The 25361-nt window shown below is 44.2% G+C and overlaps 11 protein-coding genes across 11 annotated transcripts; 6 read left to right on the top strand and 5 right to left on the bottom strand.

Moving 5' to 3' along the window:
- Positions 1–399: 399 nt before the first annotated feature.
- SAMD00019534_105870 (hypothetical protein) lies at positions 400–3188 on the top strand (the record flags this gene model as incomplete). The annotated part of the gene is made up of 4 exons (XM_012894022.1): positions 400–1028; positions 1103–1703; positions 1772–2281; positions 2364–3188. The coding sequence occupies 4 exons, from the start codon at positions 400–402 to the stop codon at positions 3186–3188; spliced, it is 2565 nt and encodes an 854-aa protein (XP_012749476.1).
- A 445-nt stretch (positions 3189–3633) lies between these two features.
- On the bottom strand, positions 3634–5949 carry SAMD00019534_105880 (hypothetical protein; the record flags this gene model as incomplete). Its single annotated transcript, XM_012894023.1, has 1 exon — positions 3634–5949. One exon carries the CDS (start codon positions 5947–5949, stop codon positions 3634–3636), a length of 2316 nt encoding a protein of 771 aa, XP_012749477.1.
- Positions 5950–7591: 1642 nt separating this feature from the next.
- SAMD00019534_105890 (hypothetical protein) lies at positions 7592–8432 on the top strand (the record flags this gene model as incomplete). The annotated part of the gene is made up of 2 exons (XM_012894024.1): positions 7592–7607; positions 7699–8432. 2 exons carry the CDS (start codon positions 7592–7594, stop codon positions 8430–8432), a joined length of 750 nt encoding a protein of 249 aa, XP_012749478.1.
- Positions 8433–8608: 176 nt separating this feature from the next.
- On the bottom strand, positions 8609–9239 carry SAMD00019534_105900 (hypothetical protein; the record flags this gene model as incomplete). The annotated part of the gene is made up of 3 exons (XM_012894025.1): positions 8609–8706; positions 8791–9000; positions 9095–9239. The coding sequence occupies 3 exons, from the start codon at positions 9237–9239 to the stop codon at positions 8609–8611; spliced, it is 453 nt and encodes a 150-aa protein (XP_012749479.1).
- A 670-nt stretch (positions 9240–9909) lies between these two features.
- Positions 9910–10644, top strand: SAMD00019534_105910 (hypothetical protein; the record flags this gene model as incomplete). The annotated part of the gene is made up of 1 exon (XM_012894026.1): positions 9910–10644. The coding sequence occupies one exon, from the start codon at positions 9910–9912 to the stop codon at positions 10642–10644; it is 735 nt and encodes a 244-aa protein (XP_012749480.1).
- Positions 10645–11064: 420 nt separating this feature from the next.
- On the top strand, positions 11065–12006 carry SAMD00019534_105920 (hypothetical protein; the record flags this gene model as incomplete). The annotated part of the gene is made up of 2 exons (XM_012894027.1): positions 11065–11573; positions 11676–12006. 2 exons carry the CDS (start codon positions 11065–11067, stop codon positions 12004–12006), a joined length of 840 nt encoding a protein of 279 aa, XP_012749481.1.
- Positions 12007–12115: 109 nt separating this feature from the next.
- On the bottom strand, positions 12116–13333 carry SAMD00019534_105930 (hypothetical protein; the record flags this gene model as incomplete). The annotated part of the gene is made up of 1 exon (XM_012894028.1): positions 12116–13333. A coding segment is annotated over one exon (1218 nt), but the record flags the coding sequence as incomplete, so codon positions are not given.
- A 1208-nt stretch (positions 13334–14541) lies between these two features.
- On the top strand, positions 14542–17558 carry SAMD00019534_105940 (hypothetical protein; the record flags this gene model as incomplete). Its single annotated transcript, XM_012894029.1, has 3 exons — positions 14542–14578; positions 14729–16185; positions 16263–17558. The coding sequence occupies 3 exons, from the start codon at positions 14542–14544 to the stop codon at positions 17556–17558; spliced, it is 2790 nt and encodes a 929-aa protein (XP_012749483.1).
- Positions 17559–17829: 271 nt separating this feature from the next.
- SAMD00019534_105950 (hypothetical protein) lies at positions 17830–18557 on the top strand (the record flags this gene model as incomplete). The annotated part of the gene is made up of 2 exons (XM_012894030.1): positions 17830–18238; positions 18316–18557. 2 exons carry the CDS (start codon positions 17830–17832, stop codon positions 18555–18557), a joined length of 651 nt encoding a protein of 216 aa, XP_012749484.1.
- Positions 18558–18747: 190 nt separating this feature from the next.
- Positions 18748–19990, bottom strand: SAMD00019534_105960 (hypothetical protein; the record flags this gene model as incomplete). Its single annotated transcript, XM_012894031.1, has 2 exons — positions 18748–19293; positions 19415–19990. 2 exons carry the CDS (start codon positions 19988–19990, stop codon positions 18748–18750), a joined length of 1122 nt encoding a protein of 373 aa, XP_012749485.1.
- Positions 19991–23510: 3520 nt separating this feature from the next.
- SAMD00019534_105970 (hypothetical protein) lies at positions 23511–24687 on the bottom strand (the record flags this gene model as incomplete). The annotated part of the gene is made up of 3 exons (XM_012894032.1): positions 23511–24353; positions 24425–24584; positions 24668–24687. The coding sequence occupies 3 exons, from the start codon at positions 24685–24687 to the stop codon at positions 23511–23513; spliced, it is 1023 nt and encodes a 340-aa protein (XP_012749486.1).
- Between the last annotated feature and the right edge of the window lie 674 nt (positions 24688–25361).

The raw sequence follows: 25361 nt of genomic DNA on the forward strand, positions 1-25361 counted from the left end.
GCATAATCAATTAATACACTTTACTTTGGTCAACTATTCAACTTCACTTCAATATAAATAATACATACATATTCATTCATTCATTCTATTCAATCATATATTCATTGTAGTAATACAGATACATATACAGATACAGATACAGATACACACTTACTCATTTCACTCATTCACACTCTTGTTCACTCTTTCAATCCTTCAATCCTTCAACTCTCTCGCCAACACACTTTTGAGATCCGTCCGCTGACTTCACACTTCATTCGCTCATATATACATTCATTCAATCATTCAGTCTTTCACATAATACTTTACATTGTAGTTGCAACAACATCCAACAAACAGCAACAGCAGAAACTAAACTTAAACATTAGTTTGAGGACTCACCTCAAGAAAGAAGAGACAATGTCATCTTGGATATCAAGATTCTGGAAGAGGGACAATGCTAATGGAGTGACAGGCAATGGCAATGGCAATGGGATGTCTGGCGATTCAAGTCCTTTATTGTCATCTTCACAACATACTGGCTATCAATCAATGTCACAAGGCGGTGGCGGTGATGCAGGTGGCTTCACACCTCCACTTCCACCATTCGAACAAATAAACGTGGCCAATGACCAGGGACATGTGGATGGAAGTAATAGCAATCACAACAGTAATAGTATATTGTTGGATGGTATTATGGTCGACAGCAACAGCCTACAGTCCACCAACCATAACGATGTAATATATAACATCATCGAGAATGAGCCGTACGATAGTTCCGATGACGAGCACTCGCGCGGCGACTCGATGCCAGCGCCACGCAAACAATCAATCACCATGCATGGCAACGATGAGACACCCTCCACCTGGAGAACCTTTGTAAATAAGCTGCGAACCATCCAAAAGAAGGAACAGCTCACCCAATCGGGCCGCTATATCAGGCCGGTGCCGCCACCCGAGTCCTCTGGCAGTCAGAGCGAGCCACGCGGTACTCGTAGACGTCGGTTCTACGATACCGTTGTGTCCAAGACACGAACTATGCGCAAGAGGTATGTGCCACACCAGCCAGACAGTCAATCAATCAATCACTAACCTCTCGCCATTCAATCAAACAATCCAACAGAGCACCATACTATATACCTGTACTTAGTTGGTTACCAAAGTATGATAAGCGCAACCTGCCAGGCGACGTTGTGGCAGGCATAACAACTGGAATAATGATGATCCCACAGGCCATGGCATATGCCATCCTCGTGGGCATCCCATCAATCAATGGATTGTACACAGGACTATTGCCCGTGTTGATATACTGTATCTTTGGTACGTCGCGACAGCTGAGCGTTGGACCCGAGGCCGCCGTCAGTCTCATTGTCGGTACAACATTGCGCGAGATATCCGACGCCAATGAGATACCGCTCACCAGTGCCGAGTTGGTGGAGATGGCCACCATTCTATCATTCATCGTTGGTATATTCTCGCTGACACTTGGTCTATTCCGTTTTGGTTTCCTGTCCGAGGTGTTGTCTCGACCACTCATTCGAGGCTTCATCCTGGCGGTGGCTGCGACACTTGTGCTCGACCAGCTGGACACGCTGTTGGGCATACCTGGAATCACTGGCACTGGATGGAAGAAAGTGGTGCCAATCTTCAAGAACATCAGCAAGGCACAACCAATCGCCTATGGCATGAGTATAGCCAGCATCCTCACACTCTTTGCGATGAATGTAAGTATCCATCTCCAAGTTGGTTGATGATTGATTGATTTATTGCTGACTTTGGTACGCACAAATAGAAAATGAAGTCGATGATACCAGAGAAGAGGACAAAGATCATTCATCATATTGGATTTTTCATTCCAAGCGTGCTGGTCGTTGTGGTCGTTGGTATCTCTGTCACTTCGGGCTTCCAACTGCAGGACAAGGGCCTGGCAATACTTGGCTACACAGAGCCAAGCTTCCCCACGCCAACACTTCCCAAACTCAATCAATGGGATGTGTTTAGCTCATTGCTTGCACCTGGACTGTTCATCACCATCGTGGGATTCGTCGAGTCGATGGCCATCTCCAAGATAATGGCCACCAAGCACAACTACCAAGTATCGACCAATCGTGAGCTTGTGGCCATTGGTATGTCCAACCTTGTTGGATCGTTCTTCCTGGCCTATCCCATGTTTGCCTCGATGACACGATCGGTTGTCAATGACCGAGCCGGTGCCAAGTCCCAAATGGCTGGATTTGTCACCTTCCTCGTCATCCTGCTCACATGTCTATTCCTCATGCCAGTGTTCCAGTATCTCCCAAGAGTAAGTATATGTTTGATTGACACCCTGTATTGATTGATTGAATGAATGAAAGAATGACTAACAAACAATCATTAACCAACAGGTTATAATGAGCTCTATAGTGTTTGTTGCAGCATTTGGATTGATTGAACTACATGATATTGTGTTCCTGGTGCGTGTACGTGCGTGGAAGGACTTGTTCCTTCTCACACTCACATTCCTTACAACATTCATCTTCAGCACTGAGGTCGGCCTCATTGTCAGCATCTGCATGTCCTGCTTTATGGTGATCAAACATTCATCTGCACCACACTTCTCTGTATTGGGACGATTGCCAGAGTCCACAAAGTACAAGGACATTACACTGTTCACCGATGCTCGACAGGTGGATGGCGTGATCATCATCCGATTCGAGGAGAGCATATCCTTTTCAAACATTGGCCAGGTCAAGGACATCCTCTATCGCATTGAGAACATGGGCAAGGCCACCGCGCACCCCTCCGAGACCAAGGACGACCAGGCGCCACTCAAGGGCGTCGTGTTTGATATGCGCAATGTACCCCAGATCGACCCCAGCTCCATCCAGATGGTCTACGAGATTGTAGCCAACTATGAGAAGAGAAATATTGTCGTATGCTTCGTCAAGCTCAAGGAGAACATCAAGAGAATGTTCTTACGCGGTGGTCTATACGACCTGATTGGTGTCGATCAGTTCTACTCCAGTAATCACGAGGCTGTTATAAGAGTACTTGGTGGACGACTACGTGTTCACTCCTCTTACTATACACGCGAGTCCCTAATAAGTTCAAAAGGTTGGGGTCATGGTCCTGGCGGAGATGGAAGCGGCAGTGGCAGTGGATATCACAGTAACAGCAACAATAACTTTACTTCAACATCAGAGACATACAATGCTGGATCAGTTGTATAATTGACTCCTGGAAATATATATTTATCAAATGTATTCACAATTGAAGACGACAAGTTCTTCGAGCTAGTGGAGTGGATGTCCTATCAAGTTTCATCTATTCATTAAACATTTTATCTGGCTGGTATTGCCATGTTATAATATTTCCAAATGACCCTCCAACTAGGACTCATACTAGTAAGTATCATGATCCATCCAGAATGTGTAAATTGACTTAATTTTAATAGTGTTTTATTTATGGACATGGCTCGGCCTACCAGACAAGCTGCCAACATTCTACGGTGTTGGCACAAGGGATGGACACGACCCAGTTTCGGCATGTGTGTATTCATGTGTGTGCAGATGATATTGTTGTTGTAGTATTACATCCAACTCGTCGTGGAACAAACCTAGAGACTCCATTTTGGACCAATGATAATTGATTGATTGATCCGACTGGATTGAGTGATTACTTGTTCAAGAACCAAATGGACTTGCGCTTGTTGGCTGTATCTTTGCCCTTGCTCTGTGACACCTCACCCATGGCCTCGGCCGTTTGGAGGTAGGCGGGCAGATCCTTGGTGCTTAGACTGCTACTGCTGGTGCTGTTGCTGCTGGTGATACCAATAGACAGATCGGTCTCGGACTTGCTTGGCAGCACAGGGGAGTGTCCACCCTCGCTACCACTGTTCCTCGAAGTCTTGGGTGACGACGACTCCTTGTCAGACTTCTTCTTTGCGGCCTCCTTGGCCTTCATCTTTTCCTCCTTCTCGCGCTTCTCCTTCTCCTCCTTCTGAATCCTCTTTGATATCTCCTTGATCTCCTTCTCCAACTTCTTGCTGCGCTTGTCTGTCATGTTGTTACCGCTGTTGGTGTTGGACACGGACTTCTTGCGTTCGATCGTGCCCGGGTTGGTCTGTGCCTGCGTGAAGTTGAAGCCGGCGCCAATGCTTGCGGCCGACGTCTGTGACTTGGACTCGAGCTTGAACTCCTTGGTGCTGGACTCGCTGCCCAGGGTCAGGCTGGACTGGTAGGTGGTCTTGGTGTCGTCGGACATTGCCGCGCCAAGCTGGGTGGGTGGCTTCTCAAACATGTTGAGGTCGATGCCCATCTGACGGACGGTCTGATTGCGCTTGATTGTCTTGTACATTGGCATGTTTGACTGGCCAGTCGGCGACAGGCTGTCCTTGGGCGCAGCAGTCGTGTGTTGGAGCTGTGGGCGGGTGGGTGTGCCGGGTGTAGTGATGGCGGTGGGTGCCGGTGGGAGATGCTTCAACACGTCGGCCACCTCACGGTTGTTCTCGGTGAACGACAGTGCTGGCTTGGTGAGCTGGATGGTTGGCGAGCCAACCGATGGCGTGGACTCCAACGAGTTTGATTGATTTACATTGGCGCTGGTCGTCAGAGGTGACTTCTCGACATTGGGTGTGTTGGACGCGCTGTTTGGTGTTTGATCCTGTTGTTGCTGTTGCTGTGGCTGCTGTGTCTGTTGTGCCATCAGCTGTTGTTGTTGTTGTACAGTGGTGTTTAGTTGCTCGCGGACCTTGCTCAGCTCATCCTGCAGCAGCATTGAGTGCTCCTTCTCGTCGTCCAGTTGTTGTAGCGTCTCGTGTTGCGACGCGATCAGATCCTTGATACGCGCCACCAGGTTGTCGGCGGTCTTTTTGTTGAGTTCAGACTTCTTGCGCTCCTCCTCCAGTTGCAGCTGTGTCTTGTGATGCTGCTGCTTCTCGGCATCAGCTGCCGCCTTGATGTTGCTCAGTTCAATGGCGTTGTTTTGCTCGACGATTGTGGCGGTAGCACCGTCCAAGCCCAGCATCTTGCGGGCCTGGAACATCAAGCCATCGACGGCGGACAGCTTCTCGCGCTCCTTCACCAACAAGGCTTGTGTATCAGACAGTTGCTTCTTGAGCGAGGCGACTGTGAGCGAGTCACCGACAAGTGGTGCCGACGACGAGAGGTTGGCGCTCATCTCGCTGTTGAGCGACTCGAGCTTTTGATTAAGTGACAGCTGCTCGGCCAGACGCATCTGCACGGTCTGGCTCTCTGCGCGCTCCTTGTCCAGCTCCTTCTCGAGCGCCAGGTTGCTCTCCTCGATGTTGGTGATCTCGTTCATGAGCGACTGGAGGTTGTTGATGTTCTCCTTGGACATGGCCTGCTTCTCGCGATCCAGCTGCTCGCACTCATTGATGACGGCGTCCAGTTGATTGGCCAGATTGTCGCGCTCCGACTCCAAGTCCTTGTAGATCTCGAATATCTCCAGTTTGGTCTTCTTCTCGTGCTTCAACTTGGCCTCCATGTCGGCCTTGTCCTCCTCCACCGATGACTTGTACGCAGTGATCTGTTCGACCAGACTGCTGACGGTCTCCTTCGCGTCCATCACTCTGCCCTTCTCCTTGAGCAGCATTATCTTTAATCTCTTGACCTCCATTGTATCCTCCTTCTTGATCTCAATGTCTGAGACATCAAAGTCATCATCATCGTCGTCGTCATCATCGTCATCATCATCTTCTTCATCTTCATCCTCATCATCATCATCATCTCTGTGTTGGTGTTGTACTCTACTACTCTTTTGTTGTTTTGATGGTACCCTCTCTGACTCGTCTGAGCTGCTATCATGATCATCGTCATCCTCCTCCTCACTGCTTGTTATACTATCATCGTCTTCATGTGTAGTAGTATCATGTGTAGTTGTATCATGATCGTCATGTGTGTCCTCCACCTTGAACCTAACGACTTGTTCACTATCCGCTGCTGAGGCAGGTGGTGATGTATCTGTATCCATTGTTGTTGTTCTTGTTTGTGTGTACAAATAATAATATCTTCTTTGATAAGATAATATATTAATGATTGTTAGCTATAATTGAATGATTGTGATTGATTGATTGTATGAATGAATATGGATTGTCGATGAATTGCAGGCAGGATAAGGATTGTTGTTGTTGTTGTTGTTGTGTTTGGTGTTGGAGTTGGAGCCGGCACACACCGCGATGTCGTCTCAACGGCAACATCGAATTTGAAATGAAACACAACAACATTGTTAAGATAATTTAGTGTGAGTGTGCGAGGGTGGTCCAGTCCATGATTGTGTGATTGATTGATTAAACGAGTGATTATGTGTATTATGGATGATGATGTATAACTTATAATATGTATGAATATTATAAGTTGCACATTCAACACACACATGAACACACAATGATGGATTATGATCTAAATACAGATGGATGAATGATTGATTGAATGATCTCATAAGTGGTGTCCGATCATCATGATCTGGAAGAAAACAACAACAACAACAATGTTGTTATGTTGCAATGAAAATAGGCTGCAGTGCTGTATTGACAATTAATGACATTCACCTACCCACCTGTTAAGTTAATATCTTGTTGATGTCCTGTTTCTGTTCTGATTTTGTTGACAACAAGTAATAATAATATTATTGTCTATCTTTGTTATTATTTGATTGATTTTAATGATGATGTTCTACAATGTAATGATATGATATGATATGAATGACAAGGGTAGGAAGGAAAGTAAATGAATGCAATGAATGATTCATGGAAGGATGCATTGTACAGGAGACACAGACACCTCCTTCAGTTTGGGAGACGGCGTCTATCGACATTCCATCAAGATAAATTCAAAAAATTGTAATAAATAACCGATTCATCAATGTTTTGACCACCGATCGATCAGACCTCCCCAACACAAAACACTCTCATTCAATGAAGAGCTCCCTTCTTCGTGTCCAGTACTCTCTGCCAAACAACAACCGAAAGTAGATATATATTATGTGGTGTTTGTTGTAAGGTACTATCTTGTCGGAATAATCCTGTTGTTATGTCTATGAATATGATTACTAACTCAAACAAACAGACAATTATCTATTTGAATAATAGATTGATTAATAATGATGACAACAAAGATGATGAAGATAGTGGAGTTGAGTGGATTGGAGTGAAGATTGTTGTTGCGATGAAATTGAGTAAGGAAGTAGAGTTGGTTGTTATCACCTCACAGTTCCCAACTTTGCAAAGAAGTAGAAGAGTCAATGGGCATGCCTTCGTAATGTGTGTCTCTCTATCTTGTGTTACTCTTGAGTGATTTGATTTGTGGTTGTATAACAGTGTTGTGTTGTATTCATTTTGATTGGGAACTGATTCGAACAAATTGTTGGGGGACTCTCTTTAAAGGATTAAGGTCGTTGTTGAGCTTGTGTTGTTAGATTGGTTAGAGTGAATCAATCTATCACCTTATCAATCACTTTCCCACATTCACCAACTAATCAACAAATATACAGATACACACATACACACACACCTATATATATTACTAATATTTATTACTACTACTACATACATATACATTATATAACTACACTTGTACACAGAATAACAATATAACATTTAGATAAGATAAATAGAATGAAGATTGCCATCAGTAGGTATACACCATACTTCATGATGATAAATGATCATGATCAATTCAATACAATACAATACTTATACCTATTTCAAACAAACAACTCAAGTTGTAACCGAACCATCAATAAGCGATATACCAGCATTCAATGCATTATACATTAACTTTGCATCATTGTATGGATTGGAGAATGTAGAGACAACATTGTTTAATGCCGTAGGATATGAATGGCCAGAGAACCCCGCAGACTACGATGGCTATCTGCTGACGGGCAGCTCTGCCAACTCATACGATCAGGACGATTGGATACTGCAACTAAAGAGGAATCTGGTTGAGCTGGATCGTCTCGAGAAGAAGATATGCGGCATCTGCTTTGGCCATCAGATCGTCGCCGAAGCCTTGGGCGGCAAGGTCGAGAAGAATCCCAAGGGCTGGGAGCTGGGCCAGATCGACGTGCCCCTCACGAGCGAGGGCCAAGAGTTCTTTGGCGACTTTGACATTGCAGATCGCCAGTCCATCACCATTCTGCAGATTCACCAGGACATTGTCACGCGCGTGCCGCCTGGCATGACTGTGCTGGCCTCCAACGACATTTGCAAGATACAGAGTCTCTGCAAGCGATCGACGACGAGCGGTGATGCTGGCGCATCCCCCTCCTCCAGGTATCACATCATCACATTCCAGGGTCATCCCGAGTTCACACCATCACACCTTATCGACCTGATCCACAATGAGATCAGTCACGTCGATGAACAAGTGCGACAAAAGGCCATCGCCACCATCAAGACCAATCCAGATCAGCAGATGTTCGCACAAGTGATCAATAAATTCTTTAGTCAATAAGCTTGTCGACAAGCTTGCCTTTGGTACCCTGTCGCTGATGCAGTCGTAATCGAAGTCGTAATCGTAATCCCATCTCCCAACAACCAATCCTATCCTATCCATATTCACTTGAATGAATGGTGATCTCTCACCGTCCTATATTTAATGAAGTCGCGCAGTTTGTCGATCGTCGTCCACTATTGTACAGCATACACATTCGTCCACTCTCTAGCCTTCTGGATTGCATCCTTCTCATTGGATTTCCAATGATCGGCAACATCATTTGCCAAAGGATCTGGTTGAATTGATCAACACCGTAAAGGTTAGTTTGATTAATTGATTGATTGATTGAATGATTGATCATGTAATGTCCTCTTACCATCAGGGTTTGGAGCAGACAACAGAGCTTGAATAGACAGCAGCACTGTACGGATTTGAAGAGCTGGACTCCACTTGTCCTTCAATATATCTAAACATATTCTTCCGAGCTTGTCAATGTTGGGATGATATATCTTCGTCAAGAATCTAACCTTTGGTGCAGACATTGGATAATCATCAGTCAAGAACAGTTCCAAATGAAAGATACCGCCTGTTCATGTTCATTCATTCATCATCATCATCATCATCAAAGTAAGTATGCGAGTAATTGAAGTTTGTTGAAGATAGTACTACACCTAACATACCTTGGAAGGGAGAGTCAGCAGGTCCTGTGATAACGACGTTGAAGTAGCGAAGATTGTCACTGTTGGGTGTAGCACTGATTCCTGGTGCAGGCTCACTCATCAACTTTTGTGTCTCCTTTATAATTCTCTTTGACAGCGCATCCATTCTCTATTGATTGTATTGTATTGTATTATATTGTATGATTGTCGTTGTTGTTGTTGTTGTTGCAATCAATACCTCTATCTATATATATATATCTATTAATAATAATAAGGTGGTGTGTGATTGATTGACATGAAAGTGATTGACTAAAGAGTCAGAGTGCGTATGTTGAATCAATTCGAAGTTGAAATTGCAAGACAAAGAGTGACCCAATTTTTTCGAACTTGATTTGGATAGATAGAATACCAATACACATTCATTCCAATGAACCAATTATTTTCAATCCATCTCAATGAATTTGATCGACATCTAGTTCTAACTTATACAAGTTGGTAACAACTAACAACATGGAATTAGGATTCAATTGAACTTAAGTTCATGAACAAGCCCAACAATAACCATTGTGGCTGAAATATCGTTGCAGTGTTGGGGTGTTGGGCGAATAAAAAAAGTCGTTGGAGTTTTGTTCTTGGCATCCAGTAGTAGGATGGCATGTAATGGAATGGTTGAACATAAAACAGAACTTGTCTCAGACTTGTCATGATCCCGAACCATCTTATAAACTTGTCACAAGACATATCATTCACATTAACTTGATATACATAATATAACATACAAAACATAAATATAACTTTCAGTCTTTCACYTCAATCAATCAATCAATCAGATAAGAATGAATAGTAGGATTACATTATTGTTATTGTTTGTGATTGTGTTGTTGTTACCAACAACAATACAAGGAAAGATAAGATCAAAGGAACAGGAGGAGAATTGTGATTTGTGTAAATACTTGGTTAGCCAAGTAGAGAGATATATTCAGGATAACTCTACAACAACACATGATCAAATACTCGGTTATCTATCACAGGATTGTACAGTACTTGGACCATGGCAGGATGATTGTCTGGCAGAGGTCAAGCTATATGGTTCAGGTCTCATTGACAATGTATTGGACAGCAAGGAGAATCCTCAAATCGTTTGCTCAAAGGTTGGCGCATGCACCGCACTCTACGGCTCGCTGGCCGAGGCGGTCGATCCTCGCTCCGACTGCCCAATCTGCGAGTGGATGGCACAGGTCATCGTGTCGGACCTTCAACAGAATATGACCGACGATGACATCCAGGCCAATATTCAGAATCAGTGCACGGTGTTTGTCGATCAGGATTGGATTACCACATGCATCTCAATGGATCAAAACTATGGACTTCGCTTGATACAGAGTATCCAACAGGGTCAGTCATGTGACCAATCGTGCTTCACCTGCGGTCTGTGCGGCACACCCACTTCAATATCATCGTCCAGCGGTCAAACCTCTGGAACATCGACATCTGGTACAGGCTCAGGATGGGGCACTGGTGGATCAACTGGATCAAGTGGTGGAGTTGGAACTGGATCTGGATCAACTTGATCTGATGATTCACCCGAGAACACATTGTAATATTGCCATTATTGTTATTAATAACATTACATTAACTCTTTCGTAGCCATTCATTGGCATGGAAGTAGATATAATCAAAGACTTTGCAAAGGATGTCCTTGTGTGTATGATGTTTGGGCAATCTTGTGTCAAGGGAGGGAGTTGATTGTTTAGTATTATTGATCGAGATGGTCTCGAGCTAACTACTCATTCCATGGATTGGATCGACAATCCAATAGAATGACATACCCTCATAGACATCCCCTCGCAGACATACCCTCGCAGACATACCCTCACACTAATTTTGCAGACTTCATAAAGTGATTCAGAAGATCAATCAATTCAAAGTATTAAGTTATTAGTTGTTAGATATAATATTGAAGAATATAAAGATATATAGTATATAAAGAGATGAGCAATCCAACATCACCTAGTGAGACTTCCTCACTGTCATTGTCATCTCAGTCTGGAGTGTCTGTCAGCGAGAAGATCAATCCAATATCATCGTCAACGGGCAACCCTACGATCAGTCCACTGTCTACATTCACACCTGGCGTACCATCGTCACTATCTGCCTCCAACTCTCCATTGACATCACTTCATCAATCATCATATAGTGGAGTTGGCGGTGGTGTTGGTGTTGGCGTTGGCAATGCACCACCTACCTCTAGTAATAACATGATGATGACAGGCGCTACTACAACAACAACACCATCATCTGCGACTGCTGGTGGAGTACCTTCATCTCTATCGACACAACCAATGACACTGCCACAGAAAGAGATCAGCGTCAGTTGCTTCGAATACCTCTACATCGAAATCATTCAATATATAGTTGCCTCTTGCAAGACCGACAAGACACAGATCGCCAAGCGACTCGAGAAGCTAGGCTTCAAAGTGGGACACAAGTTAGTCGACAAGTAAGGGTCCATCATCCATCGACCATTCGATCAATCGATTGATCACTAACACTCAATCACTCAATCAATCAATCAATCAATCAATCTTGACCCATCACTTAGACTGTCGATCGACCCAACGACATTGTACACAGACCCATTGGACATTGTAAAGTTTATCTGTAAGGTGTTCTGGATGGCCGTGTTCAAGAAGTCGGTGGACAGTTTGAGGACTAATCATAAGGGCATCTTTGTGCTGACGGAGCAAAAGTTCCAATGGCTGCTGCATCTCTCATTCGATCCGAGCTCCACCAACAAGGACTGCTCAGAGTACGTCCACTTTGCCGTTGGCCTCGTCAAAGGCGCCATGGCCAACTTTGGTTACAAGACATCAGTAGGCTTCGAGATACAACACAATCATACAGTAGTATTCACGATCAGATTGGAACAATAATGTAATGACATAGACAGACAGATGTAGATGTTGGATGATGGAGGAGGTTGTAAGTTTATTTGTACACAATACATAATAGTAGTTAATTACACTGTCAACAAGCGAATTAGGCTGTGACACAATCATTGATGTCATCGCTGCAGGTGGATGAACTGCTGATCTTGAGATGGGGAATGAGACTGTGGGAGTAGATGTTGGACGAATGACATAGGAGAGGGAAGCGAGGCTGGATGGAGGGATGGCGAGTGGATCTGCCGACGAGATACTCGATGGGGTACTTGACACTGTCCACCCAGAAGCGGTATTGATCGCGCGAGTCAAACACGGGCGAGCAGAACAGGAATGATTGTCCCTGCTGCAGCATCTGCTTGGAGCACATCGACTGCGTGTCATGCCAATAGCGCTGCATGGAGTGCACGGCCTGCGTCTCAAAGTGGGTGGGCATGCCCGACTCGCGGTCCCACGTAGTGAGGATGACGTAGTTGTCTCTTGACGGGTCCAGTGGCAGCCCGATCGGTTGCAGGGTCCACTGGTACACCTTGACAGTGTCGATAGTCTTGAAGGTGGCGTGGTCGTTGATGACGATCCTGCGATGCACGCGTCCAATGAAGGACTTGGGTGCGCGGATGACCGCACGGTTATGTGCGTCCAGCTCCAAATGATCGGCATACGCCTGTAGGATGGCCTTGATATGGGACTCGTCCTCGTTGTTGAACCACCAGGGAGTGTGAAGCTTGACGTTGCCACCAACGCTCAGCTGTTGTGCAGTCGACCTGAGTGCATCAACTAGCTCTACGTTCAGGCTGGCAGTCTCTGAGTCCTCCTCATCCTCGTCGTCCGAGATAAAATCGCAAGTGACCAACTTTAGTGATGACGATGATGATGATAATGATGTTGTTGGCGATGGTAATGTTGCGCCCTTCAATCTGAGAGACAAAGAGAATGATGATGATTGAGTGAACTGCTGCTGGAACTCCTCCAAGTCGTCAAAATGGCAGTGATCATTAGATTCATCACTTTGGTCCTCTGTGTCGTCGTCGTCACTTTCGTCGTCATCCTCGTATTCCTCATCGTCGTCCTCCTCCTCATCGTCCTCATATGAAGAGGAGTCATCACCAGATGATGAACTGATGGAATCGTCTTCGGCGTCTGATTGCTCGACGTCGCTCCCGTCTGACCCGGCACTTCCATGATAAAATTCTTGATGTTGATTGGCGGCGTCATTGGCAGCGGCAAATAGTTTCTCTTCAGTGATCTTCTTCATGATTTCGTCTTGTGATTCTTGATCATGGTGAATATCATCATGATTGATAAGTGGATTATCCATTGTTGTTGTAAAGTTGTTGTTAATGTTGTTGATGGATTGATAATTTAAAGTAGTCTAATAAGATAGGTGATGCTGTTGAGTCTTAGGTTGACAATCGTGAACGGCTACGTCTTCAATGATATTACTAATAAATGGCGATAATGATGATGTTGATGTGGAATGTCTAAACATAAAAGCCATTGAGCTAATTGAAGATGGTAATAAGTTATAATTGGTAATTAATTAAGAGATAAGAGATAATTGATTGTTAAATAAAGTTTATGATAAAACTGTATTTGTACGTAATATGTATTTGTATGAACGATTGATTGATTGATTGATTAAGTTGCTTTGATTGATTGAGTAAGTTTAGTGAGTGATTGATTGAACGTAGCAAGTATATATTATTATGTATTATGTATTATTTATGTTTGTTGTGATAGGAGTGGAAATAACCAGGCTTGAGTTGCAATGAAATGAAATGAACGTGATTAATGAAGGGAAGGGAGTGGAGGAATGGGTGGATGGATGGGAAGGGAGCAGAAGAATGGGAAGTAATGGATGTGGTGTTCTTGAAAACTTGAATAACAGGGTTTGGTGTATGTAGCAGTCACATTTCTGGAAGGGATGTTGTCGTTGTGTAGCTGCACACAGGGAGTCGTTGTTGTTGTTTCCAGTCACAACCTGAAAAAAAGGGTGAAAAAGAATGGAAACACTTCTGTGTGAGTGTGTGGCAATCTACGTAAATTTTTATTATTAATTTTAAATATAATGTTGTTGTTTGTTTGTTTAACGTGTTTTGTTTGTACAACATCTCTCTATGTGTGTGTGTACGAGAGAATGAAGGATGAATGAATGAAGGAACTACGAGAGCAACTTTCATATTCATTGACATTATTGAAGTACGATTAAGTAACAGAGAATAGGAGGTTCCGAGATCAAACATTGACAACGAGTTGGCAACTAATATATACTCTTTAGTTTGTAAGTACATTCTCAAGTACCACCATCACAACAACTACAACATCATCATGAACAGGCATTAGATGAAGCAGCAGCACAGCCAGAAGTGGACACGGATATCATGTCAATCATGTCAATCATGTCAATGGCTATGACATTGTTGTTGATATATATATATTAACTTTATACTCAATATATATCCAATGTATGATACATAGGTGATACATCATTGTCTTGATCACAAGATATAAGATTCATTGACAGTCATGGATGATCAAATAGCATACAACCCTCATATTACCAGTATGTAAATGACAATAATAATTTAGGCGCGCGAGATAATTTATTCTCTTTGATTGATTGATTGATCGGACGAATGAATGATCGATCGATTGAATGAATGAATGAATGAATGAATGAATACTAACACTCAATTGAACAACAACATAACAGGGTTATTGACAAAGAAGGACCATGATTTTATCATATTCCCAAGTGGTAAGAAGGTACCAAAGCCATTGTTAAAGAGTTCAATTCCAACGACATTGAATGCTCGCGCTCCAGTTGTTATACGTGGCGAGGGCCTCAAGCCATTCCCAGGCATGTCAAAGTATTTGTCCGTCCAGTTCATTCCAGACTCATCGGTCGGCGAGAAAGAGCCACGGAATGTGCCCACCATCGACATCAACCCATGTTGTGATAAGTGTGTAATGGTCGTTGTGCCGGACCTCATGCCCGGCACGTACAACGTGCGCGTCGGATTCAACTGCAAGAAGATGGAGCAAGCCTTCCAGAATGACAAGGTCATTCAATCAATCCACCTTGCGCCCATGACCGACAATGAGCAGGATGGTGCAGCCCATGCCAAGCAGACACAGGCACAGCAGCAGCAACAATCAACTACATCAACATCCTCGTCCTCCACAACCACAACTACCACCACTACCAATGGACAGACATCAGAAGGAGAGGAGATTCATATTGATCTTACGACTGTTGAGCATACTGAACAAGTTCATCAAGACGCGCATCAACATCATTCTCATAATCAGCAGCAACAACAGTCGCAACAACAACAACATGTGGATGTCGTAATGACTGAGAGTGCGGGTCAGGAGATGGAGGAGTCCTCAGGTCTTCAGATATCTGAGGAGCAACACGATGAACACACTCATGAGCAACAACAACAACAACAACAGGCCGCTCAGCAGCAACAACAACAACAACATACTGGCATTGAGATTGCCGATGTTACTCAAATCAATGATACCGATCAGCAGCAACAACAGCATCATGAGCAGCCACAAACACAGCAACATCAGCATGAGCAACATACCCATGAGCAGTCGGCACAGGACCAGCAGCAACATCAGGAGCAACACACTCATGAGCAACATACTCACGAACAGTCCAATGGAACGTTGGTGGTGGATAGCGGCGAGGCCAGTCCAAGCCTGCCTACAACAACCACGACAACCACCACTACCACGACCACAACAACTACATCCACTCCAGTGGCGAACAACAACGTGGCGGCTAGTGTCACGACCACAATCACACATTTTGAGACCGAGGAGGACTACCTCGTCTGGAGCAACTTGCTCGTCGTCGTCGTGGAGCTGGCCAGACACGAGCGCATCACTGGCAACAAGAGACAGGCTGGCAACACGCCAAGCAAGCGCAAGAAGGTCAAGGCCAGCAAGGCGGGAGAGGTCGTCCCACCGCCCCAGCAGCTCAACGAGGAGCTGTTCAACCAGATCCTCTCTGGCGACGTGGAGAATGTGCGCCAGTTTGTCGAGAGCAGGACGCAGGAGCCAGGCAAGGTCGTCTTTGACTTTGACAAGCGCGACGAGGACGGCTTCACGCCACTGCACTACGCATGCGGCCTACAACTGGAACGGCCTGGTCGAGTACTTTCCTCAAGTGCAACGCCGACCCAGACCGCACGGACAAGGATGGCTGGACGCCCCTGCACTGGGCCGCCAAGGCCAACAACACCAACGCCGTCCAGCAGCTGCTGTTGCACGGCGCCGACCAGTACGTGCCCAACTTCTCCGTACAGTACCCCGTGGAGATGGCCTACGATAAGGGCTACAGCCACATCGGAGCCACGCTGCAGGGCGTCAGCGAGAGCGAGTACAAGAAGCAGAACGACACGTTCGAAACTTCGTCGCTGGGAATCCTGGCCACCACATCCATGCAGAACGACGACCCGATCAACCCCGACTACAAGCTGCTGCTCAAGCATGGCTACGAGCCATACAAGCCATCGGACAGCTTCCCATTCAAGTCGGGCATCGTCGAGAAGCACAACACTGTCAAGTTCATACAGCAGGCCGAGAAGCTCGGCCTGACGCACGAGCACCGCTCGGCGCTGATGGAGGCGTTCAAGTCGCTGAGGACCCTCAGATACCGTCTGTTCTGGATCATGCTTACCAATCCGCTGTTCATCAAGTTCTGTCAGTGGGACCACGAAGGCATCCACTTCATTGTGCACAACAGCAAGGCATTGCTCGATGTCCTCGGCCTCTACTTTGGCCTGCGTGGCAGCAACTCTGCCATCGACTGGATGAGCCATCTGGCGCGCAGAAAGAGCCCTCTCAAGAAGGATCATTTGAGCGGTGTGATTGGCGGAGGAGACGTGTGGACCAATCTGCGACGAGAGACATTCAACGCACAGACCAATCTGGACAAGATGAAGGACGTCACATCAGAGAAGAAGGACAAGACCCCAAGGAAGGGCAAGAAGGACGCCGCTGGTTCACCATCGGGCAGTCTGTCAATGGACGACTCTCAGTCGATCAATGAGGGTGGTCTTGAACTTACGACCTCTCAAGACCTCTCAGTACTGGACAAGTCTGTCTCAAGTTTGAGTGGTGCCACCCAGGATGACTCATTGGAGTACACCACCATGACCAGCGAGGAAGCTGCCGCTCAACTTATCTCCAACGACCAACAACAGCAACAACAACAACAGCAACAACAGCAGCAGCCACAGACCACCCAGCAACAAATCCACGACTCGTCAGCGAATGAGCATCATACACAGAGTAACGCGCCAATGTCAGACGAGGTTGAAATGGTGGAGTCTGAGCAACAATCCGAGCAACAGCAACAGCAACAGCAGCAACAATCAGAGCAACAACAACAACCGGTTGAGAACATCTTGGGTGGCGAAGAGGGTGTCGTCTCCAATGTAGTCGTGGATGATGAAGATATGGTGCCATCTCCCGAGATGATCAATGAGGAAGATGAAGACACTGATCATCATGAGGCCAGCTAGAAAGTTGGTTGGACTCTCTCTCTATCTCACATGTCATTCTTCATCGTCCGTCAACAACGACAATAGTTAGTATTAGTCTAGTCTAGTCTATTATTATTAATAAACACCACTAAATGTAAACTAATCCTGTCGTCTTTGTGATTGATTGTATGACATTGTCCCAATTTTTGATGATTTTGATGTCGACTGGGCGGAAGACGATTACCCACACATGTATCAGAGTTCAGTCACATAATCAACATCATTATACAGATACAGATACATATACAAGATGTTGTCGAGATATGTTTCAAGCTCATATAGATGTTGCACATTGGCACTTCGATCAACTGCATCATCAACATCATCATTATACTCTGTGAATAAGAGATCATTTGCATCAACTGCAGCTGCAACACTCGATGTTACTGCAGCACAGGAGGAGTCTCAAGCAGTAGCAGCAACAACAACCGATATATCAAATACAAACAACAATAATATAGATAATAATACAACACAACAGACACTATCGAACTTTAGTCAGTCACTGCACAGGTCAACCACCGAGCAATATGGAGGCATCTTCCCACATGCTGACAACCAAAGACCTCAATCGATCGAGGAACTCATCCTCACATTCGTCGACCCCTACGCAAGGCCCGCTCCCAAGCAGCCATACTACCGTTTCACCGAGCCAAGAGGTATGTGGCGCGTCTAACTCACTCGATCACTCATTCATTCACTCACTGACTCAATCAATCACGTGACGAACATACAGATGGATACACTGTCGAGACATTCTTGAAGAAGATTGGAAGAGGATGCGATGCCTTTGTAGAGAAGTTCCCAACTTGGGAGGATCTGATGACTTCTAACTCAAAGAAGATGAAGCACGAGATGCAGATACCCGTGCAGAACAGAAAGTGGATCCTCCACTGGGTCGAGCAGTGGAAGCAGGGAAGAAACCCAGTGCTGATCTCCAAGTCCAAGTCCATCGCCAAGAAGAACACAAAGAAGTAATAGTAGTAGTAGTAGTAGTAATTATGATTGATCGATCGATCGATGCGAGACAAACGACAATAACAAACAATAGGTATCACTCAATCAATCAATCAATCAATCGTTCTTTGGTCAAAGATGTGTCTCATCACACTCCCATTTATTGACCAAACGTGTTGCGTGTTCGCGTGTGTGGCTGCAGGTCGTGTGTCTAGCACGATGCATCACCTGGTCTCTGCTGCAGATCGCCCGACGTCGTCTTCTCCAAGATGACGATATGGTAGCTGTTGGGGATGCAGCCATGCTGTGGATTCTCGGTAAAGTAGTCGATGAAGCGTTGAGTGTACTCCTCCCAGACGAGGTCGGACGAGGCGCCAGCCTTGAGGTTCGAGCGCCAGTATGGACCGATGAAGGCCGAGAACACCTTGAACAACTTCTCGGCAAAGTAGTGAGCGCCATGCTGCTCGACCAACGATTGGTATGGGCAGCTGTTCTTTCTCAGCTCGCAGTATCTGAGCTCGAGGCCGTGGGGGCTGACGCGGGGGTGGCGGATGGCCGACTGGATGTTCTCCAGCGTGTAGAACCTGAATGGGTAGACCATGTTGTGGGCCTCCTCCTCGGAGATCAGTCCATCTCTGGCCATATCATTCCAGATCAACTTGACCTGGCGGTAAAACATCCTTGACGACTCGAACGAGTCATTATCATTAGTCAAGAAGTTACCAATAAAGATACCTCCAACAACCAATTCGTTACCCTATTGTGGATTGGATTGGTATTGAGTGTTAATCAATCAGTTTGGATGTGGTGGGGTGTGGGTGAGGCTAAGGCTGGAATGATTCCATTTCCTATCCCCCAAACATGATATGTATACATACTCTCTTCTCGAGAAGGGTTATCAGGTCATCACGGGTCTCCTTCATCCACTTTTCCTTGAGCTCAGAGTGGGATGAGTGTTGGTAGAATATAGTGTCGGGAATAGGGGACGTCAATTTGGACGCCCAGTGCAGGCAACAGAAGGCAATTGCAATGTGGATCGAGTTGGCCGGAAACACCTGGTTGTAGAAGGAGCATCCGACTGCGTAGCTATATATATTGTTGGACAGCTTGTGGTAGCTGCTTGGGTTGGTCGAGATCTCTTGGAACAGGTGACCAAAGTCGTTCTGGGGCAGATCGTTGTGGAACACCGAGATGTCGTTGCGTGTGAACAGCTGGCGAACCTTGCTAATGATGGTACACAGAGGCACCAGTGAGTTGCGGCCATAGGAGCTGCCAAAGTCGGCTATATTAATCGTTTGCTGGCAACTTGATGGGTCGGTACCTGCGTGTTTCATCGACTCTGAATGAACCTCAGTCCAGATCTCCATGGCCTTGGACACCACATCCAAGTTTGTCTTGATGGTGTTCAGCTGGATCTCAGAGTGATCGTTATAATCAATGTTCATTGGTTCCATTTTTGATTAATTATTATTATAAATATTATATATTATATATTATATTGATTGGGTGTGCGTTTTAATGTGGGTGAGTGTTGAGTTTGATGTTTGATATTTGAGTTTGAGTTTGAATATGATTTGGAAAATATTATTATTATATATTATATATTAATTATTATAATCGATAAAGTATATATATATTATATATTATATTATATTAACAATCGGTCTGAAGAAAGACTAAATATTATTATATATATTATTATTATTAATTATTATCTGTTTATGAATGGAAGAATAAGAATTATTAGTCGTACTGGACAATGGGTACCTGTGAAATGTATGATGTATGATGACAATGAATGAGCTATAGTGTGTATGAATGAATGAAGAGAAAGAATGAATGAATTAATAATTGACTGAGTCAATGTTACAAATATATATGAGGTGGTGATGGTATAGTTCCAGGGGGGGAAATGACTGAAGTTGAACAAATGTCTAGAGAGTAATGGGTATGGGGTTTAACTTAATGGTAGTGATATTCTACAACAAAACAATATTGTGCATATGCAAGCTAGAGTACTGCTGTGAATGGTAGAATGGTTATAGAATGATGACCATTATATACTCAACGGAGTTGGATTGCTTTTTTAATTGTTGTCCGACTCTGCAACTGTTTGCCAACTAGTTTAGGAGTGTAGGTTGGTGTAAGATGTGCCACCCACCATCGCTGCCAGCTGATCCGTAGTGGAGAGTCCAGCTGCAGTGGATTCATTCTTTCATTCAATCAATTCAAGCGAAGTGATGGAAGTGATCGAGTGTTTGTGTGTGTGAGTGTTGTGGTTGATGAGTGGGTGAGTGAGTGAAGAGGTCAACCCACACCACACGAGAGTGATGTGGAAGTCAAGTGATTGATGTCCGTCACATGATTGACGAGATGGACGTGATGGATATGATAACATATGGAAAGACACTACATTGTGATTCATGAGATGGAGCGTGTGATATCACCTGAAATCAAGTTAAGTGAGTGAGTGAAGTGAAGTGCCCAACACTATTGCTTATGCTGTCGCCGGTGGTGGGTCACATTTGCCAATGGATGGATTGATGGATTGGAGGGATGGTTGACTGATTGGTCGTGCGTGCCAATATTGGTGTGAGTGGCAACATCTGATCATGTGATTGTGATTGATGCTTATACGAATAGAAGACTGACTGACTGCCTGACAGGCAGTCAAGAGTGTAGTATGACTTGTGAATTTCATTGGTGAGTCGAGTTGTGTGTGGAACTGGGGAATCTGACCAATCATCTTCTTACTTAGTGGACATGGAAAATGATAGCCGAGTGTGGGGCACGAGGTGATTGGTGATGGCGAACATGCTATTATGATGTGTGTGGTGATGATGATTGTGAATGTACACTAGTGACGCATGTGATGATCAAATCAGAGCACAGAATGATGGATTGCTCTAGAATCTTACGATGGAACACACAAATTAATACACATATTATTATACATCCAAGAATGATCGAGTATTGCAATATCGTGTGTGGTTGATTGACCCTCATTCTTGTTCAATGCAACTCGTTGACTTGATCGTGGTTGGTTGGATATGGTCGGATATGGTTGGATAGGGATGTGATGGGTTGGATGTTAATGTGTGTGAACTGGCCTGACCTGCCCGCTATATTCGGTACTTTAGTCCTAGGCAATCGCAATATACAATGCAATGCATCGGGTCAGGTCAAGTCAAGTCAGGTCAGAAATGTGGTATGGACCATACCAATGGACAAATTCCAAATTGAGCTGGAATGATTGTATATTGAGATCCATACATTCATTCGAGTGTACACTTATTATTATTTGATTATCAATGAATGTGTAAGTGATGATGAGACTGACGACCTGTGAGTGGGCCGATCATCGTTTTCCTTAATCATGATCGTGATCGTGATCGTGATCTTCATGATGTGATCGTTGTTGTTCAATATTGATATGGAAGTATGTGGAACATGATGATTGAACGAGTATGTACAATATGTGTAACTGATGGATTCTTGGAATGATAATTATACATTTGTAAATTGATTATGATGTCCAAAGTATGTATATGGAAGTAAGTTAAGTATGATGATGACGAATAAACTATCGCAATGAATGGAAGTAGGGATGGAATGAAGTATTAATTTCATTCACATGTGACATTCAACTCATTCCACTCAATTCATTGCCATTCGATCATCCAATCAATTAATCATTCCATCAATATCATGATCATTCATTGTAAGTGTGAGTGATTGGAGATGTTGTCTCGGGAATTTACCTTAAGGTAAAGTGTAGTTGTAAACCTAAAGTGGGTTCTATCTGTATCTATGATTGATTGATTGACTGGTTGACTGACTGGTTGACTTGTTGAACACGAAGTTGTATTTCGCGTCTTGCAGGCCCTAAATTGATAGATCTATTGGAATGTGTTGTATTGATTGGATGGATGGAGACTGGTCAAGCCAGCCAATATACATCACTAATAATCAAATTGGTCAATGAATTGCTGAATGTTGAGCCAGGCCAATGGAGGTCAATTCTGGAAAAAAGTAGTAGATTGTTGATGTTGATGATGCCGTCCGTGTGCCGGCACTGTTTGATGTAGGTTGATGTAGAATGATTGATAGGTTATCAATTGCAACCTATTATGATGATGATGATGATGATGATGATGATGATAATAATGATTGTTGTATAATAGCAGGTCCTGTCTTTGTCTTGGCTGGCTGTCCAGTTTATCAATAATGTAGAGTGGAGACACTTCAATTTGATTCATTCATTGATTGGTTGGTTTGGTTGGTTGGATGGTTGGATGGATGAGGTGCTGAGCATGTGATGACTACAAGTGTGTAGTAGTAGTAGTTATAGCAGTTGCAGTTGCAGTGACCTTGACAGTGACAGTGAGGGATCAGTAGGGTGTTGACAGATCCGTCGCATCACCAAGTGTTGACCTGACCAAGAGTGAGTTGACCATCTTTATCCATCTTGACTGATATGAATACACACACACGCTCATACACACAAACACGCACCTCACTGAGCCACCAACTTAATTCTCCATCTCGTTCACTCAACATTGTATCTGTATATATAATTATCTGTATCTGTGGTGTGTGTTTGATTGATTGATCGTGTGGGTGAGTGGGGTGGGTGTGGAGTGTGATGATGGATCTAATCAATCTGTGTTGTGTTGTCGACAGGATGATGAGAATCATGACAGATCAGATCCAAGTGATCACTGGATCTGGTCATATACTTTCCAAATATGGTTGTTGTTGATATGAACTAATGTTTTGTGATCACATAATCTCATCATATCACATAATATCAATATTACAGATTCAATGACGGAAATGCACCGAGTTTGTTTGTAATGATGGATGGATGTTGAGGAATGAGCCTGGCGGCGGCACTTCCGCCAGACCATATCCAAAGACAACCAACCAACGAACCAACCCATTGCACTTCACACAAAGTGCAATGAATGTTTATTAACAAATGGTACAACTGCTCTTCCTGCTGTGGACTGCCGCAGCCTCCTCCTCGGCCTTCAGCCGCAGCAGCGACTCATGTTTCCTCAGCTCCTCTTGCTTCTTCTCTTGCTCGAGCTGCTCCTGCTGTTGCTGGTGGTCAGTATCTGGACAATGGCCATCGTCATCTATTGAATCTTGTTGATTTAGTGCACCACCAAGTGATGCACTTGACATCACATCAGTGCTGTCTGCATCGTCGTCATATTCACCAATGTCATCGTCTGCCTCTTGGTCGTGAATGGGTGTCGATGCTGATGTCAATGCCGAATGAGGTACCTTGTTAGCCTGTGGCTCACTTGAAGATGATGATGTATCTGGATGTTTGCCATCATGCTGTTGTTGTGCTTGTTGTTGTTGTTGCAATAGATCGACCATTGCCAATGCAGTATGTTTATCACGTAGTATCTTGATGGTGTCATCGGACAACACAACACCACGAGCCAGTTGTACCAACTCCAATGTGTCAACGGGTGGCCGCTTCATCAGAGTGAAGAACTGTGGCAGTCTAAGTTGCAGCAGTGTAGGCTCCAGGATACGCATCATGGCCAATGTCAACTTGAACAACACCTCGATGCCTCTTCCATTGGAGCCCCAAAAGAAGTAATCCCATACTATTGAGATTGAGTCTGCTGGCAGTATATATACAAACATGGTGTCCCATATCCACTTGGCGTACATTATCACATGTACTCCCTCACCCTCCAAATGCTGCCTCAGCTTTGGAAAGTGTTTGCCCATCTCCTCTCCAAATGTCTTGTGATAGAACATTGGTACCATGCTTCCACTTATAACATGTCTCATCTATATATTGATCATTATTGATTAAGTTAGTGAGTGATTGATTGAGTGATTGAGTGATGGGGACTACATACACCATGTTCTTTTAAAAGGATATTCATCATCCAGAATGTTTCCTCTTCGTCAAAGTAGGATAATAATACTGATGCCATGTATCCCATTGGTTGTTTATACTTTAGATCATCATTGTATTGTGCACATGCTTTGAGTACATTGGTTAATGATTGGATATGGCTGTAGATGGGATGGGAAGGGAGTTATGAGCCAAGGTTAGTCACTCATCAATATCATTCCAATCAATCAATAAATGTACATACTCTGTATGCTTCATTGCCATCTTTTCTTTATAATCATCATCTGATCTACCAGCATCCTGTTCCACCTCTCTCTCAATATCGGGCTGGCAATTGTTTAGACATGTCTGTGGAATGAAACATTCGTTAGTCATGTCCATCGATCAATCAATCAATCAATTATATTATACATACAATATAAGTTGATCTATTAATTGGATTATTCATTATCTTGTCTAGATTTGAAATGGTCCTCCAATAGGAAGCCCTGTGAATATCTGGTATACCAGTCCTTCTCTTTATACAATGTTCCACTTTGTTCTTGATATGCATCACTCTTGTCAAATGTTTATCGGGCTCTGGCCACGAATATAAATAATACTCCAATGTATCATCATTCTCATGATGTACATTATCATCTCCTCCAGCTCCTCCAGTGACCTCCATCGTCATTGTCATTGTCGTCGTCGTCATCATATATTTAAAATGTTATATGTTTGCTTGTTCTATGAGTTGTAAATTATGTAAACATATTATATGTATGTATAAATAATTATTAGTTATATGATTAGCAGTGTACTATGCAAAGAAGAGCAAGAATAAGAGAGAACTGTTGTTGGGTTCAACTTGAAGTTGAAGTGAAGTGACTGTAATGCGTGAGAATGAGTGTGTTTGATCCTGGTTCCGCTTGCTTGGAGACCCTCTCTCGGGTGTCTTC

This window comes from Acytostelium subglobosum, assembly GCF_000787575.1.
Source record: "Acytostelium subglobosum LB1 DNA, scaffold: scaffold28, whole genome shotgun sequence".
NCBI classification, from domain to species: Eukaryota; Evosea; class Eumycetozoa; order Acytosteliales; family Acytosteliaceae; genus Acytostelium; species Acytostelium subglobosum.